Source organism: Podarcis raffonei, chromosome 7 (assembly GCF_027172205.1).
Source record: "Podarcis raffonei isolate rPodRaf1 chromosome 7, rPodRaf1.pri, whole genome shotgun sequence".
Lineage (NCBI taxonomy): Eukaryota > Metazoa > Chordata > Lepidosauria > Squamata > Lacertidae > Podarcis > Podarcis raffonei.
Window position 1 is genome coordinate 67,006,676 of NC_070608.1, and position 20,095 is coordinate 67,026,770.

A 20,095-nucleotide genomic window follows, 5' to 3' on the forward strand; every position below is an offset into this window, starting at 1 on the left:
AAGCAAGTTGTTTGTAAATCAAGCCATCATAAAGTTACACCAGATCCAAACTCCGTTTGAAAGCAGGGCTACTGTTCCATACCCTCCGATATTTCTCCACTGAAAACAGGGGCACCCTATTTAATAATAATAATACAGTGGTACCTCAGGTTACATACGCTTCAGGTTACATATGCTTCAGGTTACACACTCCGCTAACCCAGAAATAGTGCTTCAGGTTAAGAACTTTGCTTCAGGATGAGAACAGAAATCGTGTTCCGGTGGCCCAGCGGCAGCAGGAGGCCCCATTAGCTAAAGTGGTGCTTCAGGTTAAGAACAATTTCAGGTTAAGAATGAATTAAGTACTTAACCCGAGGTACCACTGTAATAATAATAATAATAATAATAATAATAATAATAATAATAATAATGTTGTTGTTGTTGTTTAGTCGTTTGGTCGTGTCTGACTCTTTGTGACCCCATGGACCAGAGCTCGCCAGGCACTCCTGTCTTCCACTGCCTCCCGCAGTTTGGTCAAACTCATGTTAATAGCTTCGAGAACACTGTCCAACCATCTCGTCCTCTGCCGTCCCTTTCTCCTTGTGCCCTCCATCTTTCCCAACATCAGGGTCTTTTCCAGGGAGTCTTCTCTTCTCATGAGGTGGCCAAAGTATTGGAGCCTCAGCTTCAGGATCTGTCCTCCCAGTGAGCACTCAGGGCTGATTTCCTTCAGAATGGATAGGTTTGGTCTTCTTGCAGTCCATGAGACTCTCAAGAGTCTCCTCCAGCACCAACTCCAGTATATACACTAAGCAGGCTTTATTTCCTCACCAAGTTCTAGGTGATCCCCCTTCCCTTTCCCTCCAGTATGTTCACTCATTCAGTAATTTTACACAAAACCTGATATCGTTTATTTGTGGCTTTTTCATTGTCTCTTTCTTGTTTGATATTCCTCTTGTCTAAAACCAATAAAAACGATTTTAAACAAGATTCCACATTTGGAAAGATTTCAGATGCTTTTGTTTGTTTCAGATTTTATCCTTTCGAATTGTGCAGGGATGGGGGAGAATTTGAGCTGGCTTATGCTTTACTGTAGGGACGCGGGTGGCACTGTGAGTTAAACCACAGAGCCTAGGGCTTGCCGATCAGAAGGTCGGCGGTTCGAATCCCCGCGACGGGGTGAGCTCTCGTTGTTCGGTCCCTGCTCCTGCCAACCTAGCAGCTCGAAAGCACGTCAAAATGCAAGTAGACAAATAGGTACTGCTCTGGCAGGAAGGTAAACAGCGTTTCCGTGCGCTGCTCTGGTTCGCCAGAAGCAGCTTAGTCATACTGGCCACATGACCCGGAAGCTGTACGCCGGCTGCCTCGGCCAATAAAGCGAGATGAGCGCCGCAACCCCAGAGTCGGCCACGACTGGACCTAATGGTCAGGGGTCCCTTTACCTTTACCTTTATGCCTTACTGTGGATCATGCTGCACAGCAGGGTTGACCTCAGATTTCAGGGAGCACTCGGCACAGTGCCCCGCAAGCCAAACTTTTTTGGGCTGCATCAGCTTTTAGCTCAGGGAAGGGTGAAATGCACTGCAAAGCACTTTGCATGTTTACGATGAATCATGGTTTGAGGCTCTAAGGGAAACCTGTTCTTGTGACAGCTGATGAGAGGCACCTCCTTTGAAAAAGCAACTTAAAAGAGCTTGCAACAATTGCCAGGAGTGACACTTAAACCTGGAAGTTGTAAATTCTTTGGAGCTTTCAGCACTAAAGAAACCACCCAACTTTGTAAGAGGAATTTTGGTCCTCTTTTGAGGACTATGAAGGAGGACTGAAAGAAATGGAAACGTCTTGGGTTTTCCAGGTTGGGTTGAATCGCCACTCTTAAAATGATGATCCTTCATAGATTTCCCCTTCTCTGTTCCAGACTCTTCTCAAGAGTATCCCCTTGCATAATTTTCAATGCTGGCAAAAAATATTTGATACTGTCAGTGAGGCAGGTCACTCTGCAAATTGACTTTGTATCACGGGATTAAGGAGGGGGAATTTGGCATGCCTCTTTTAAAACCAAATCATGAGGCATAACAACTCAAGCAATTAATCCACCCCATCAGTTGAACTGGGACTCAGTTCAGGGATATTTTCCACTAATGCCCTCCCTTTCCTTCCTCACAAAACAGAATCTCAAGAAAATATCCATTTCTGGACTTGAAATCTGGGCACAGTAGTCTAAACAGCTCACTCTTCCCTCTTGGTTCCCTTTTGAGTTCACCTGTGGTTTCTGCATTCGTTTAAACACCAGCAATATGAGGACTGAGAAGCAAAGGGTCTCTACAGGGTCCAGGACCTCCGTATTTAGCAGAAGAAAAATCATGACCATGCAACAATAATCCAAGTAAAGGAATCAAAACCTACATGGCTTCAGAAGATCAAGATGACTTCTTTTTCCTCACAGTGGCTTATGGTTCAGTGTGTGTTACAGTCCCTCACTATATTTGAAAAGTTGTGTGAAAATAGATGTGTGAAAGCATTGGCTCTGGGAGACAGATCTTTAAGTGAGGAACATTGAGAGGGAATTGGCATATTTTTGGTGTATGCTTCCATTGAAAACCATTTCTGCAAACATTAAAGAATCAGCACTGAAAATAATCTGTAGGTAGCACTGGAATTCTGTACACCCCACCACTCATTAAGGACCCGGAATCACACAACAAAACCAAATATTTTCAATAGCTCACTTTATTTAGATTGTTGCTTTGGGTTTCGTTTTTCCTTCTTCGACACTTTGAGATTCTTCTCTTTTGGTTTTTAGATATGTGTTTCATTTTTATTTTTTGAAGCAGGGCTGCTCCCTCCTTATCTCCCTCTCCCCATTTCCTCTGTTTAAAGCCCCATGTTGTACATTAAAGTGAGTCTGCCTACATAAGCTGAAAGAGGTCCATCTTAGGTATTTGTACTTTTTTAAGGAGACGAAAGCCCGGAAATATTAGCTAAACAGAAAGTAGAATATATGATTTTTGTTTCGGCACTTCTAACACCCTGGGCTGGCAACAAATGCAAAGGGCATGCATGTGATCATTTAAGCACCTGTTAAGGTGAATCATACCTGCCCAAAAATAGGATGCTCTGGGTTTTGTTGTCTATCACAAGGAAAATGAAGGGGTGATCAGCTCTGATTTGACCTGGCATGCTTGTGGTAGAAACGCCCACCCCAGTGGCAGCTGCTGCCTCTGTGCCTTCTTCATTGACCACGACATAAGATTTATGAATGGCCTTGGACACAAACAGGTTTTTGCTTCCTGACATGCCGGACAAATCAGCCTTTCCTCGTGTGAACACATCTGTCATTCCTAAAGCTACCAAAAGTTTGTTGAGCTCATAAGTTTCTTCCAGCTTGAACTTCGGCACATAAATGTCTATCTTTTGCTTTTGCATGTTTTTCGAACTGGTCCATTCTTGAAATTTTGCATAGGTGAGTTCCTTTTCAACCTGTCAAGTAAAAATAATAATCAATGCCAATTAAATATCTGCCCCCAGAAAAAGACGTGGGAAAAAGAGAAAGACAAATGTTTATTTATTAAAGCGTAGGCAAAGAATATGTCTAAAAGCTCCACTATTGTTTACACCCTCCCCCCAAAAAAATGTTTTGGAAAACCATTAAATTTGTCTGTGAAAATGGTGGTTTCTTTAAAAAAATATCGGTGGAAATGTTTTCACAAATGAGGAGGGGAGAATCCTTAAATTCAGCAGCATGTATTGTCTCTGCTTTAGAGTCCTTGATTTAACTTCTGTTTTAAAAGACACAATGGGCACATTCTGGGTCATTGAAAAGTGTACTAATCCTATACACATTTCCCAGGGCATAAAGCCCCAAGGAGAACAATGGGATTCTATAAAATTGCACTATAAACATAACAGTCCAAACCTCCTTTGTGCCAAGGGTGTGGTGTCCCTCTGTCCCACCTATCAGACAGAAGTTGCAGAGTAATCAAGAATATGGTTGTTAATAAGTCCCCTTGTTGCAGCCCCATACAAAGATGGTAAAGGTAAAGGGGTAAAGGACTTCTGGACTGTTAAGTCCAGTTGAATTCGACTATGGGGTGTAGTGCTCGTATCTGCTTTCAGGCCGAGGGAGCCAGTGTTTGTCTCCAGACAGCTTTCCGGGTCATGTGGCCAGCAGGACTAAAGCGCTTCTGGTGCAACGAGACACTGTGATGGAAACCAGAGTGCACAGAAACACTGTTTACCTTCCTGCTGCAGCACTGGTATGCTTTCAAACTCCTAGGTTGGCAGGAGCTGAGACAAAGCAACGGGAGCTCACCCCGCCATGTGGATTCGAATATAATAATAATTTATTATTTATACTCTGCCCATCTGGCTGGGTCTCCCCAGCCACTCTGGGCGGCCCCCAATCAAGTGCTCAAAACAATACAGCATTAAATATTAAAAACTTCCCTAAACAGGGCAGCCTTCAGATGTCTTTTAAAGATAGGATAGCTGCTTATTTCCTTCACATCTGAAGAGAGGGTGTTCCACAGGGTGGGTGCCACTACTGAGAAGGCCCTCTGTCTAGTTCCCTGTAACCTCACTTCTCGCAATGAGGGAACCGCCAGATAGCCCTCGGCGCTGGATCTCATGGGGGTGGAGACGCTCCTTCAGGTATACAGGACATCTGACCTTATAATCTGCAAGCCCAGGAGGCTTAGTGGTTTAGACCACAGCACCACCTGTGTCCCTGGGCACATCTAAAGATACACTAGTATTAACAGACATTGACAATGCAGGCCTACTGGATTGCCCTGCTCTATGTCTGTTAAATTTACAAAATAAAACAGAATTGGCAACTGACAGGACAAAAGCTACAGTTCATATATCTCTATATTTCTCCAAGATTTCTTCAGTTGACTAATCAGTTGAACAATTTATTCTCATTGATCAGGTTTTTTTTAAAGCAATGTATGTATGTATGTATGTATGCCCGCTACAAAGTTTTGAAAGTTGACTTCAATTCCTTGGTCCTTTTCAGAAATCAAAGCAAATTACCTGGTGTGCACCTCCTTTCTTGTCTGGCAGTAGAATGAACATACTCATCTCATTCTTATCATAGGGAAGCTCAAGTATTTGCAGCGATGGATTTTGTATATAGGCCACATTGAATTCACCTTCCTTATTCATCATTGGCACATTTTTGCTCTGATTCTGTAGTGAATAAAGCAAGTAGTTAAGCATAAAATGTCATTTTTCGTGTGTGTAAAAGAGGTGGCTATAAGCCATATGAAGTACTGAGTATAGTAGGATAGTTGCAATGATTTCCAGTGTTGTACCTTTTTTGTTTAGCACCTTCGAACATCAGACCACTCTGGTATAAAACACAAATGTATTCTGTATCCCCAACGTACAATGCAATAGTCAGAGCTGGCCCACCAATGAGGCAGGATTATTATTATTATTTATTGAATTTTATACTGCCCTATGCCCAGAGGTCTCAGGGCAGTTCGCATAAAAAGATCACAGTATATAAAATAAAAATAAAAGCAATAATACTCCCCCCCAAAAAGAGCCACATTTTAAAAGGGCAGAGGATGTCAATCAGATCAACCAAAGGCCTGGTTAAAAAGGAATGTTTTTCCTGGCGCCTAAAGGTGTATAGGGGATGCAGGTGGCGCTGTGGGTTAAACCACAGAGCCTAGGACTTGCCGATCAGAAGGTCGGCGGTTCGAATCCCCGCGATGGGGTGAGCTCCCCGTTGCTCGGTCCCTGCTCCTGCCAACCTAGCAGTTCAAAAGCACGTCAAAGTGCAAGTAGATAAATAGGTACCACTCCGGTGGGAAGGTAAACGGTGTTTCCGTGCGCTGCTCTGGTTCGCCAGAAGCGGCTTAGTCATGCTTGCCACATGACCCAGAAGCTGTACGCCGGCTTCCCCGGCCAATGAAGCAAGATGAGCGCCACAACCACAGCTTTGGACAGATAGCTGGCCATAATAAATGGTGTTCCCATCTCCACCAGCTTTTCGGCATATTGTACCTCATTTATCCAGAAAGGTGCTTCCTTGGTGAGTTTCTTATCAAATTGGGACTTCCAGTTTCCTTTAAAATATATAGCATTCGCTAAGACCAAGATAGTTGTTTCATCAATAGATCCACTGGCCATCAGGTCCTTGATTTTACCTTTTTAAAAGACAGATTCAAGGCAAAATATTTAATAGTCAAAATGACAATGAAATTTTCAACCGTGTTAGTGTGTAACATCTAAAACATGAAGCTTATCCACCATTAAAGGGTTCATTACTTTTGTATATTTTAGAATTCTGTGGGCTGCTCAGTTCTTCTGGGAAACAAATCTTTCAATGCCATTCAGTTTCTCAATCTTCAATTACTTTCCCACCATTTTAGCATTTAGCTTGTGATTTATTTTTTTAAAAGACCGCATGAACATTTGTATGCATTTTTTGCTTGGAATTTTGCCTCAAACACTTTTTTGCAAGCAATTTTCTTCAATAGAACACATTCTTGTATGTCATTTTCACTAACATGCATTTTTTTTTTTTGCCCACCTTTCCTCAATATATATGTTTTTGTATGCATTTTTTGGAATGGAAAACTGCAATCGAAAAAATTGTAGATGTGTGGATTTCAAGTGCTAGATGCATTTCTGGTCCACATGTTTGCATCCGAAGTGTGAATTAGGTAAGTTCACATTAAAATGTAAAGTGAACAAATTTCTCCCATATCCCTTTCCTTAGCTGATCCATTTCCAAATAAGTGAGACATAACTTCTGTTCCTTTACCATTTGTTTGCTTTTCAACCCAAGTGTTAACCTCATTTCTAGCTTCCTCTGGTTTTTTCTCAAAGTCCACTTTTTGCAACTCAGCATGGTACATCTCCTTCGTGCAATGTAAGAATTGCTGTATAGAATAATAATTAAAAAACATTAATGCAATTATTATTATTTAAACAATTTCATTGAATTTGTATGACATCCCTTCCTCCAAATCAGCCCAGGGCAGCAGAAGCTATGGCTGTCATATATATGTAATAAACGGGAATTTATTGTTTGGTATGGCATATGAATTTCCCCATGTTGCTCTCCTACTACTAGTTGTTTAGTGCCTGCTGTTGAAGAGAAGTAGAAAGCTTAGTTAAAAAGAAATATAGAATACAGTCATACTTTGGACGTCAAACGGAATCTGTTCCGGAAGTCTGTTCGACTTACAAAACGTTTGAAAACCAAAGCGCGGCTTCTGATTGGCTGCAGGAAGCTCCTGCAGCCAATCGGAAGCAATGGAAGCCCCGCCGGATGTTTGGCTTCCAATTATAGTTCACAAACCGGAACACACACTTCTGGGTTTGTGACGTTCGGGAGCCAAAACTTTTGGAAACTAAGCTGTTCAACTTCCAAGGTACGATTAATACTGTGGGATTTACGGAGCCATTTCCCTATTCAGAAGCAGTAGGTGGTTCCTTTGCTTTTCCAGAATGTTCCTCAAGGAGGTGCCTTCTGGACACTGAGCGTTGCTCAGATCTTCTGGTAACTGACAGTCTGGAGGTGAGACACATGGAGCTCACTGTGGTGAAGCCATAGGTCCATTCTGCTTCTTCTGCTGCACACCAAACTCTCTGTGCCTTCCCCTCCCTCTCAGGAACCAGCAATGTTGTTCAGTGTTCAGAAGCCAGGTGAGCAATGCTGTCCTACCTGAGCCACCCCATTAAACGCTACTGTGCTCTTCCTGACTTATGTCAGCCTTCATTTTCTTTCATGACACTTCCCCCTCTTACGTCAAATGTCAGACAAAGATGGAGCTGAACTCATTTGTTGATTTAATATATTTGTGCCCCACCTTTCTCCCAAGGGGAGAAACTTGTTGAGCATGGGCTCAACAAGTTTCATTTGTACAATACAGTGGTACCTTGGGTTACATACGCTTCAGGTTACATACGCTTCAGGTTACAGACTCCGCTAACCCAGAAATAGTGCTTCAGGTTAAGAACTTTGCTTCAGGATGAGAACAGAAATCGTGCTCCGGCGGCGTGGCAGCAGCAGGAGGCCCCATTAGCTAAAGTGGTGCTTCAGGTTAAGAACAGTTTCAGGTTAAGAACGGACCTCCGGAACGAATTAAGTACTTAACCCAAGGTACCACTGTATAACTTCCCCTGTGTTTCCTCTCCCCGCTGTGTTTCCCCCACAGTGCTTCAGATCTACTTCGGAAACTTGGGTTAACCCCCAGAGCAGATCTGAGGTGCGGAAGGGAGGAGAGACACTTCTGTGGCACAAGTGTGAAACATTCTACACATGCACTGGCTTTGTTGGATACAATGCACAGTCTATTATAGATCAATAATAACAAATATTTCTATTATTTAAATGTTGTCCATCGGACTGGGTTGCCCCAGCCACTCTGAGTGGCTCCCAACAGAATATTAAAAACAAAATAAAACGTAAAACATTAAAGACCAAACTTCAAGGTCCCCTAGCCAGAACCCCTCTGACATGATTTTATATCTCCTCGCAGACACAGATGAGTATGTGACCTGGCGTGTAGGACTCTTTGCAACTGCCGCTAGGAAAATTAGAGCAAATTATATAGCCAAGGTAGCCACCAACTGTAAAGGAGATGAATTTATTTGACCCTATCTACATCAAACTATATTCTATCTTTATCACCAAACTCTGAATATAATTGCACATTGTATTAATTAACATTTTTTAATATATTAGTGGCCATGTGATAATTTTAGCTTATAAATTTTATTGTTTAATGTCTTAATTTGTATATTAAGGTACTTTTATAGCTCTGTTTAGAGTAGGTAATGTCTTGATAATATAAATGTTTTATGTTTTTTGTATCAATTCAGTATATTTTCTTTTAAATATACATAGCTTTTGGCTATGTGAAATAAAACTGACTGACTGACTAAAGACCAAACTTCAAAGGCCCTACAACTGCTCCCATGTACCATTTAAAACACCTTCCACTGTCAAGAAAAGAGATACTAAATAGGCATCAGTAAAAGGAAGCGGAAGCATTGCTATCAATTTCATGTGGTCTCTGCTGCTCATCCAACAGCAATGTGTCTACATAGGGAGGAGCATAGAAAGTGTTCTTCCTTACCTGTAGAAATGTGTATTTCTCTTCTCCATAAAGCCTATTGGCAATGCTCAGTTCGAAATTTTTGTTATGATGGTTGATAGCTGCTAAGAGCGCTTTGAATTGGATGTGTGGTCCTCCCGGTCTGTCACACTGTGTATCCTTTAAATAGCAAAGGCTGTTTAACAGTACATCGACATTCTCATAAATATGTCTCCCAACACCCTCCAAACCATTACGTGGACCAATCCCAAATCCGGAGTCAAAGTGAGCAGATAATGGAGAAATTGGGGGCTCTTCTGAGTGGAAGCACGTGCCCCCCTTCAAGGCATCCTGAACCAAACTGAATTCCTCCCAGAACTCCAAGACTGCCATGGAGCAGTCTTTGAAAGTGTGTATATTTCTGTTGGGGAATAATGTTCAAAGTGCTTTCCTTCAGTAGGGGTCAGCAGGGCAGGGCAGTATACCCCTGAGCTCCAGTAATAATAATAATAATAATAATAATAATAATAATAATAATAATAATAATTTTATTTATTTATTTATTTATTTATTTATTTATTTATTTATTTATACCCTGCACATCTGGCTGGGTTTCCCCAGCCACTCTGGGCGGCTTCCAACAGAATATTAAAATACAATAGTCTATTAAACATTAAAAGCTTCCCTAAAGAGGGCTGCCTTCAGATGTCTCCTGAATCGCTGCCTGCTGACCAGAAGGTAGGAGGGGGAGCGGAGACTATTGGGTGCACAGCACCCACCTCCTCGCTTCCTTCCCTTCCCCCCTCTAACTCTCGGTATATAGTAGCTATCTGGTGAACAGGAACAGCATGTAGCTGACCACAACTGCTTTTCATATATGACTTCGGTTATCCAAATTGAAGCCTTTTCAACTGCGTTATAATCTCTGCATTGCAGATGAGGGTAGGGCCTGGAGATGGGAAGAACCTACCTAAGAGCTAAACCATGGTTCTTGGCTAAGGTGAGATTTTGACCAGGCCTTTGCAGCTTGAATTCTTAGTCACTACATTACACCAGCTTGACTTCCAAGAAAGCTGAGCCTCACAGCTGCACCCAGGGGTGCCAACTTGAATAAAATATTGGGGGTGGGGGTGGGAGAAAGGTAAGTCCCAGCCCACATAATCAGTCACATGCTGTGGTGCATGCACACTATTTCTCTGTAAATTTTGGTGCCCCCTCAAATATTTTATTGGGGGGCTGAAGCCCACTCGGCCCCTAGGAGTTGGCTGCTATGGCTGTAGCTGTTTATGATTTCAGATTATCTCACATTTTGAAAGGATCATCAGCTAGATCCATATTAAAGGTAAAGGGACCCCTGACCATTAGGTCCAGTCGTGGCTGACTCTGGGGTTGCGGTGCTCATCTCGCTTTACTGGCCGAGGGAGCCGGCGTACAGCTTCCGGCTCATGGCGAACCAGAGCAGTGCATGGAAACGCCATTTACCTTCCCGCCGGAGCAGTACATATTTATCTACTTGCACTTGATGTGCTTTTGAACTGCTAGGTTGGCAGGAGCAGGGACCGAGCAACGGGAGCTCACCTCGTCGCGGGGATTCGAACCACCGACCTTCTGATCGGCAAGTCCTAGGCTCTGTGGTTTAACCCACAGCTCCACCCGCGTCCCTAGATCCATATTATTCCCCCCCCAAAAAAAACCCTTATTGAAACAGAAATGATATGCCAGTACTTTTTCAGCCGAGCCTGGAGAGCTTCCAGATCCAGTGACCTCATTGAAGTGAAGGACCTGCAACACAAAATGTGGAATGAGAAACCACAGATCTACTCCAAGTCACTTTGCCCTCTTCTTTTCATCCTCCTCCAGTACAATGAAAACACTTCATTTGAGCAGGGGGCTTTCTGGAGTTTAGGACAGGGGTTGGGAACCACATGTCCCTGAGCTGTGATAACACATCTTGCTTAGCTTCATGGAGAAATGTGTGTGTTTGTGTAGAAATCTCTGGCTTTTGTGGGGCTGGAATATCACCTACGGTACAGAGTGTTGGGATACTGCCAGGGAGATGGAGGCATCAGGCAGGCCTCCAAGTCATCTCCAGACCATCCTGTGGAACAGCATCAGTCAATTAGCAACACGAGCCTCAGAGACATTCCAAGATACTCCACACCCTTTCAGCAGAGTCTCCACAACGAAAGGATGCAGACAGGAGAGCATATTTACAGCTTTATTCAACGTAGATCAGAACAAAGGAAAAAGGAACAAAGGAAAAACATGACTGCTTGCCTCCGTGTCCAGGAAAACAGCCAGAACAAAAGCTATATACAAAACGGAAGTTCCCAGCGAGAAAGTAAACAGGCATGTGACACACAACAATCATGCCTGACTCTTTTAAGGTGGAACGGAAATTTCCTAACACAGAGGACAGAGTTGTATCTATCACCCTGCCTCCTTTTCCCTCTGACCCCGCCCACTTTTGTCTCTGGCCACACCCAGCACTGGCATGCAACCCCTCAGAAAGTTTCCCACAAGGGAATGCTGCACTTGGACTGAAAACCACTTCCCACAACTGCCAATGGGTATCATATAAACTAATAGTTGGTCCTTCACCCGACCTCAGATTTTTTTTGGGGGGGAGACTCTTTTTTGGGGGGAAGCCAGTGTGGTGTAGTGGTTCAGAGCAGTGGACTCGTAATCTGGTGAACCGGGTTCGCTTCCCCACTCCTCCACATGCAGCTGCTGGGTGGCCTTCGGCTAGTCACACTTCTCTGAAGTCTCTCAGCCTCACTCACCTCACATAGTGTTTGTTGTGGGGGAGGAAGGGAAAGGAGAATGTTTGCTGCTTTGAGACTCCTTCGGGTAGTGATAAAGCGGGATATCAAATCCAAACTCTTCTTCTTCTTTCTTAGAGTCAAAACTAACACATTTCCTTTTTATCACAAAGGAACCTAATGAAAGCCATCAAGGAGGAAGAGTGGCTAGCAGGAGAAGATTCCACATGGTTCAGGAGAATCGGGTGGCCATCTTTTCCCTAACTTCTTTAAATGGGTCTCCTCTGACCGGGACTCAGTCAACTACCACCCATTGTATTATCTGATCTTTGAAATAGGAGGCATTTGCATAATATGACACTTGCCATACACACAGCGGTGGTGGTGGGGTGTTTCCTACCTTCTCCATCTGCTTAGCAGTGTCTCCTCTGGCTCCAAGATAGACCATGCCCAAAGCGGTTGCAATGCTCATGGGGGAGAAGAAGATGTTCCCCGAAGTGCCGTCAATCTTCTTGTGTAAATCAAAGGCAAATTTGTTGATTGCATCCACAAGGGTAGTCATGGTGCTGATTGTGATATCTGGGACAAATATCATCAGGTTAATTCTTCTGGTGGACTCCTTTGTATATAATCCCTTCTTATTGGTCTTATTTTTGTCTAAAGGATGAATATCTCCATAGAAAGGTATTCACTGTGCCTTCAATACCACGTTACTTCAATTTTATTTAAAACGCCTACACCCCACCTTTCTAAAAAGCTCAAGATAGAGAATACGATCTTGATGTCAGTGTGGCTTCTAAACACTGACTTGAAATGTTCCTTGAAAAAGTTTTGCCCTTAACAACAGGCTTCTTTATAAGGCAGGCTCTGGAGGGAAGGTTTGTGTGTGGCGTACAGGCTGTTGCTCTGGCCAAGATGGCTGAAGAGCAGGGCGAGATAGAATGATTCTCTGTATATAGTTTTATTTTACTTTATTAGACCAGTAGTTACATAAGTTAGATAAGCTGTAGTGTGAACTTAACAACAAATACTCTAAGAAGGACCTGTTTTAGCAGGACTTTCAATGCCAGTCAAGTTTTGAACTGTCAACAGTTCCAGTCATAAGATCCATATTATTTCCTTATTATTTAGTTCAGATAGGTTTCCTGGAGCTTAGGGGCAAGTGAATGAGATTCCCTGACCTCACTGCCATATTACTCCAACTCATTCCCATCCCAGGGAACACAGTGTCACCACCACAAAGAAGACACTGCTTTTTGGGGGGCTACATATGTTGCCCCCTTCCCCCATACAAATAAACAAATAGATGAGCCTATGTATAAAGTATCTGTGCTAAAGTGATGTCCACCTTTTTTGGGGTGCTGTGTTGATAATTTTTTGACTTATAAAGTATGTATGGAGAGGTAACCAGAATAAGTGCTCTTAAAATACATTTCTTGAATTTGGTTCCTCTCCATGGAAATCTAGCATTGTACCACCACCCCAAGCCTGTGTCCCTTAGATGTAAATATGGATGTTCTAAGATTGAAAACCCTTCCTCAGTTAACAGAAGAGAGAAAAGTCTGTATGAAGCTTACCTTTTCCTCTATGGAAGTGATTCCAATGCAGCTGATGCACCTTCTTTCGAGGCACCACTATTTAAAGCTGGAGAATTGCATAAATCAAAGAATTGTTTTTGTTACGCACAGGTGCAATTTGGGAACTTCCTGGAGAATGAGTTCGTGGTGCCGGAAATTGCAAATGAATCTGCAATAGCAAGCCAGATTGTCTACAGCAGCAGACTGAGGAATCCTGGATCTACTGGTGTTGCAATTTGGGAATAGAGGTGGGGCAGGAGCTCCTGCGCCTTCAATAGAATTTCAGAAGGTGTAGCTTGTCATGAAAAGCTCATCTGAGAAGCATTTCCAAAACAAAACAGAAAACCCTTCCTCAGTTAATAATCTACTCGTGTTGCAACTTGGGTTTAGATTTCAGCTTACTTGGCACATCAATTGCAGAAGAAGTTGAAACAGACCAGAAAGTTCATGAAAATAGGAAGGTTTCGAAAATAAGACTGAGAAGGCATTCTGCCAGGTCAATTCCCTCATCCATTATCAAATCATGGATGGTGTTGGTCTTACTAGTCATTGACCTGGCTTTGCACAGCACTACCTTAAGGTCATGTGGGACACCCTTGTTGATACCTGTATCTGCCTGGCCAAGACCTGACACAGAGGCAAGGGTAGTCTTCAGATAGTGACTAAACCTGACTCCTGAGTAAAAACATAATCTGATCCTAGTGTAACACTTCCTCCTGCCCATGATCACTGAGATTGAGTGTTCCATTGTCTCTGCCCCAGTGGTACCTGTCCCAGCCATTATATTGGCTAGGGTGCACTCCTGAGGAAGCCCTGACCCTTTCCCCTTAAAAAAAAACTTAACTTATACAAAAGTAATGAAAAATGTACATATAACAATTTTTAAATGATTTTTTAAAAATCTCCAACCCCATGAAATCATTCAAACTGGGAGGTGACAGGGAAGGGGTTTGCTTATCTCAGATCAGATGTCTGTATCATTTTATTTGTGTATAATGTTGAATGAAAGGCACAGGTGGCGCTGTGGGTTAAACCACAGAGCCCAGGACTTGCCGATCATAAGGTTGGTGGTTCGAATCCCCGCGACGGGGTGAGCTCCTGTTGCTCGGTCCCTGCTCCTGCCCACCTAGCAGTTTGAAAGCACGTCAAAGTGCAAGTAGATAAATAGGTACCGCTCCGGCGGGAAGGTAAACGGCGTTTCCGTGCACTGCTCTGGTTCGCCAGAAGTGGCTTAGTCATGCTGGCCACAAGACCTGGAAGCTGTACGCCGGCTCCCTCGGCCAATAAAGCGAGATGAGCGCCACAACCCCAGAGTCAGTCATGACTGGACCTAATGGTCAGGGGTCCCTTTACCCTTTACCTTTAATGTTGAATGAGTGGTCTCATAAGTGGACAAGAGGGTTTTTGGCTTGTATACGGTGCTGCAGGGCCATGAGATTGGGAACTAGGCTGCCATCTTGGCTCTGTGCAGGCCTGGCCCCCTTAGCACTCCCATCGTAAATCTAATTTCTCTCAAGTAAGTGTACCACAAAGATGCACACTAAAGCATGGCAAACATGTGGTGAATACCAGAAGTCTCTAGAAGTATGGCTTTGCTGACTGGGGCTGTGTAGGCGTAGTCCAAATAGTACCTGGAAGGCACCAGCTCCAAGACGGCTACTGTCTGGTGAAATATGGTGCCAGCACTTTATTTACTCTCTGGCACAATATCAGAAGTGTTAATGAACAGTAAGCTCAATTAGTTGGGCCAGGATGTTTGAGGTCAGAGAAGCCAGAATTACTTCATGAGGAAACATAGGAGCCATCTAAGCAAACAACTGCCTCTCCCCAAGCTGAAGAATATCACTCCTCATTGGTGATGCCCACTGGTGACATTCCCGGATGTCTTTGGGGGACACCAAGTCTGCTTAAAGTTGTATGGTACTGTTTTAACCTTATAGTGCAGATGGATTCATGGACTGGCCAAGCCTAACAAGTTTGGTTTGGTTCTGCTTCATCTTGTTTATCAGTGAACTGGCAGGCAACATGTGCCAAACAGTCCTCTTTCTGGAGAGACTGTATACACTAAAGAGGCTTTATTTACTTACTAGGTGACCCCCCTTCCTTTTCCCTCTGGTGTGTTCACTCACTCAGTAATTTTAAACAAAACCTAATATCGTTTATGGCTTTTTCATTGGTCTGTTTCTTGTTTGATATGCCTCTTGCCTAAAACCAATAAAAACGATTTTAAACAAGATTCCACATTTGGAAAGATTTCAGATGCTTCCAACAGTTTGTTTCAGATTTTCTCCTTTCGAATTGTGCGGGGATGGGGGAGAATTTGAGCTGGCTTATGCTTGACTGTAGGGACGCGGGTGGCGCTGTGAGTTAAACCACAGAGCCTAGGGCTTGCTGATCAGAAGGTCAGCGGTTCAAATCCCCACGACGGGGTGAGCTCCCGTTGTTCGGTCCCTGCTCCTGCCAACCTAGCAGTTCGAAAGCACGTCAAAGTGCAAGTAGATAAATAGGTACCGCTCCGGCGGGAAAGTAAACAGCGTTTCTGTGTGCTGCTCTGGTTTGCCAGAAGCTGCTTAGTCATGCTGGCCACATGACCCGGAAGCTGTACGCCGGCTGCCTCGGCGAATAAAGCGAGATGAGCGCCGCAACCCCAGAGTCAGCCACGACTGGACCTAATGGTCAGGGGTCCCTTTACCTTTACCTTTATGCCTTACTGTGGGTCATGCTGCACAGCAGGGTTGACCTCAGATTTCAGGGAGCACTCGGCACAGTGCCCCGCAAGCCAAACTTTTTTGGGCTGCATCAGCTTTTAGCTCAGTCTAGGGTGTGATGCACTGCAAAGCACTTTGCTTGTTTATGATGAATCATGGTTTGAGGCTCTAAGGGAAACCTGTTCTTGTGACAGCCAATGAGAGGCACCTCCTTTGAAAAAGCAACTTAAAAGAGCTTGCAACAATTGCCAGGAGTCTGTCGCCAATGGAAGCTAAGGCAGTTAAAAAGCTAAATATGGAGTCGAAGTGGCCAAGATATTGGGAAATTCTGGAAAAGGAAGGGGACAAACTGAGATTGCAGAGTTTTGAGAAATTAAAAGACAAGGTGAGAGATTGGTTGCACTATCACCAAATAAATGAAGTGTTTAAATTGGACAGTAAAATTGGCTTCCAGGTGGAAAAATCAAAATTGGAGACTGAATTGTTAGAATCCAGTACTAAGAATTTGTCAAAAATGTACAATTTGCTGCTGAAATGGAATACACAAGATGAAACGGTTAAATCAAGTATGATTAAATGGGCTCAGGACATTGGTCATAACATTTTGTTTGCTGATTGGGAAAAGTTGTGGACCACCGGGATGAAATTCACGGCATGTAATGCCTTAAGAGAAAATATTATGAAAATGATTTATAGGTGGTACATAACCCCAGTCAAGCTTGCAAAGATTTACCATTTGCCTGATAATAAATGTTGGAAATGTAAAGAAAAGGAAGGTACATTTTTTCACCTTTGGTGGACGTGCCCGAAGATTAAGGCATTCTGGGAAATGATCTATAATGAACTTAAAAAGGTATTTAAATATACCTTCACTAAGAAACCAGAGGCCTTTCTCTTGGGCATTGTCGGCCAAGGGGTGTTAAAGACGGATATAACTTTCTTTATGTATGCTACAACAGCAGCTAGAATACTCATCGCAAAGTACTGGAAGACACAAGATCTACCCACACTGGAAGAATGGCAGATGAAGGTGATTGATTATATGGGTTTGGCAGAAATGACGAGCAGAATCCGAAACCAGGGAAGAGAAGCAGCGGAAGAAGAATGGAAAAAGTTTAAGGACTATTTAAAGAAATATTACAAAATTAATGAAAGTTAGAATGATGTTGGACTGGAAAGCAAATGGTTACTATTAGCAATGGTTAAGACAAGGAGAATAAGGAAGACTAGCTTAAATTTAAAGTAAAATAAGGGAAGATTTGCTGAGTAATTGATCAGAATTTGGAATACAGAAAAGGGAGGCATGAGGAAGTCGAGGAAGAAAGGTTTAAGAAATTAGGATATGAAATGGTACTTGTTTTCTTTTTTCTTTTTTTGTTTTATGTTTGTTATTGTTTGTTCATGTATTTGTTGTTGTCATGTATTATGTATTGTTTGTGTGATTATAAAAACTGTTTAATAAAAATATTAAAAAAAAAAAAACAATTGCCAGGAGTCACACTTAAACCTGGAAGTTGTAAATTCTTTGGAGCTTTCAGCACTAAAGAAACCACCCAACTTTGTAAGAGGAATTTTGGTCCTCTTTTGAGGACTATGAGGGAGGACTGAAAGAAATAGAAACGTCTTGAGTTTTCCAGGTTGGGTTGAATCGCCACTCTTAAAACGATGATCCTGCCTAGATATTTTCCTCTCTGTTCCAGACCCTTCTCAAGAGTATCCACTTGCAGAATTTTCAATGCTGGCAAAAAAATGTTTGATTCCGTCAGCAGGGCAGGTCACTCTGTATCATGGGATTAGGGAGGGGGAATTTGGTATGCCTCATTTAAAATCAAATCATGCAGGGGAAGAAACCGAGGGTAAAATATAAATTGTTAACGGGGACTAAGGAAAGTCTCCATGCCAGATTTGAGATTATATTATGAGGTGTCCTGTCTTTGCTGGCTCTGGGAGTGAATTGTCTTAAAGCATGTGGATATCTTAGACTTGGAAGGTCATGATAATAGATTTGTTTGGCATGCATATCTACGGTACGAAAAAACAAAAGTGCATAAAGGTTTCCTAAACCACTTGGTGAGAAAATCAATTTACTCAGCGTGGCGGAAATATAAAAATTTATTGGAACAGAAAACACCTTGGTGGCTCTCTCAATTGGAAGAAATATCTTTGAAAAAAGTTAATGCTAAAAGTGAGCGGCTAAGTTTCAGTTGGCTAAAGTGGTCAAAAGTGGTCTAACTGGGGACATAAGTGGGCTAAGTGGACTGACGTAGGCCACTTCAGTCACTTTAGCCCAATTAGCCCCCTAAGTCTCCTTAGCCCACCCCAGTCCCCTTAATTCCCCTTAGACCATTAAATTCCCCTTTGCCCCTTAGAACACTTGGCCCACTTCAGTCCTCTTAGCCAGCTTAACGCACTTTAATCCTCTTGGCCTACTTCAGTACCCTTAGAGCACTTAGCCCATTTAAGTTCCCTGAGCTAAGGGTACTTAAGAAATCATGCTCTACAATGAACTCCCTTGCAAATGAACACTGCAGAACAATTTTATTAAATGCTTTGTTTATTGAAACATGGCCAGAGAATGTCTCAAAAGCTATATGAAAAGGTTTTCATGTGAAGCAGCCAGGCTACAGTTCCATGTTGATTTGTGTGATCCTATACATTGTCTAGGGGATGCGGGTGGCGCTGTGGGTTAAACCATAGAGCCTAGGGCTTGCCGATCAGAAGGTCGGCAGTTCAAATCCCCATGATGGGGTGAGCTCCCATTGCTCGGTCCCTGCTCCTGCCAACCTAGCAGTTCAAAAGTATGTCAAAGTGCAAGTAGATAAATAGGTACCACTCCGGCGGGAAGGTAAACGGCGTTTCCGTGCACTGCTCTGGTTCGCCAGAAGTGGCTTAGTCATGCTGGCCACATGACCCGGAAGCTGTACGCCGGCTCCCTCGGCCAATAAAGCGAGATGAGCGCCGCAACCCCAGAGTTGGCCCCAGAGTTACCTTTATACATTGTCTACTCAGAAGTAAGTCCCATTGAGTTCAAAAGAGCTTACTTCCAGGCAAGTGAGCCGAGGACAGAAGCCTCATGCCAACTTTGGCCTTTCCAATTCAGTGATAGCCACACAAATCTATTTCAGTTGCTCAAGCTGAAATGTATTATGAAGCAACAGGAACACTTGTACCAGGAAGCAGTTTCCACACTAGTGACATTTTCCTGCCTCCAGGTGCCATCTCTGCACGCTATTCAAAAAAGAAGAACTGAGGTACAAATAAGTGCAGTTTCTTTCATCACAGTGCTATATTGTGAGGACGGGGAGAACTGAACAGAACTAAAACTGCAGATTACACAGGAGACCAACTATCAACCAAGTGGACTTACTCTGATTCTCTCATTCTCATATATATATATATATATATATATATATATATATATATATATATATGAAAGGAGGAAAGAATATATATTCTCTCCTTTTTACATTTTTTATGTTTTATATTATTATAAGTTCTTAGAGTATTTTGTGCAAAAATTCAAACACATTGTTTAAAAAATTCCTTTCAGAACATAGGCATTTCTGTTTAGGTGGTTGCTCTGAAGTCTTGGATATCTGTTCAAAAGCTAGGGCAATATTCAGAGCTCAGGGCTGGATCTAGAAACACCAAAGAAGGCTTTCAGTTTAAAGCGTTGTAAATTTAAAAAAGGGGAAATAGCTAGAGAAACACGGGCCTCCATCTGGTGGCACAATGCTATATCGCACATACAACACATATATATCACCTTTTCTTTAGCAGTCTTGCTGAGTCCTGGGTGGAAAGATATTCTTCAAAAAAATGTAAAATGACTGAAGAAGGTATTGCAAAGAGGCAGGGTAGCAATCCTTTAAAAAACCATTAACATACCATGAAAAGTAGGCCCACCACCAAAAAAAGAGAGTTTTCTCTGACCAAAGAATATGAGGCACATAAAGCATTTCCTATATCTGTTTTCCACTGACTTTGTTCCGCGAATCAGAAATCTTCCT

General features: G+C 42.8%; 1 protein-coding gene across 1 annotated transcript; it reads right to left on the reverse strand.

Moving 5' to 3' along the window:
- Positions 1–2,776: 2,776 nt before the first annotated feature.
- LOC128417853 (leukocyte elastase inhibitor-like) lies at positions 2,777–12,372 on the reverse strand. Its single transcript, XM_053397050.1, has 7 exons — positions 12,201–12,372; positions 10,764–10,820; positions 9,081–9,218; positions 6,758–6,875; positions 5,995–6,137; positions 5,014–5,169; positions 2,777–3,459 (listed from the first exon to the last, which is right to left on the reverse strand). Exons 1-7 carry the CDS (start codon positions 12,360–12,362, stop codon positions 3,061–3,063), a joined length of 1,173 nt encoding a protein of 390 aa, XP_053253025.1. The 5' UTR covers positions 12,363–12,372; the 3' UTR covers positions 2,777–3,060.
- Positions 12,373–20,095: the final 7,723 nt, after the last annotated feature.

Bases quoted from the DNA above. Each gene is read 5' to 3' on its own strand.
- LOC128417853 (XM_053397050.1), bottom strand. From the start codon at position 12,362: ATGACTACCCTTGTGGATGCAATCAACAAATTTGCCTTTGATTTACAC. The intron at 6,138-6,757 runs GTAAAGGAACAG...TCTTTTAAAAAG, and splicing joins GGTTGAAAAGCAAACAAATG to GTAAAATCAAGGACCTGATG. The intron at 3,460-5,013 runs GTAATTTGCTTT...TTTACTTGACAG, and splicing joins AGAAAGGAGGTGCACACCAG to GTTGAAAAGGAACTCACCTA.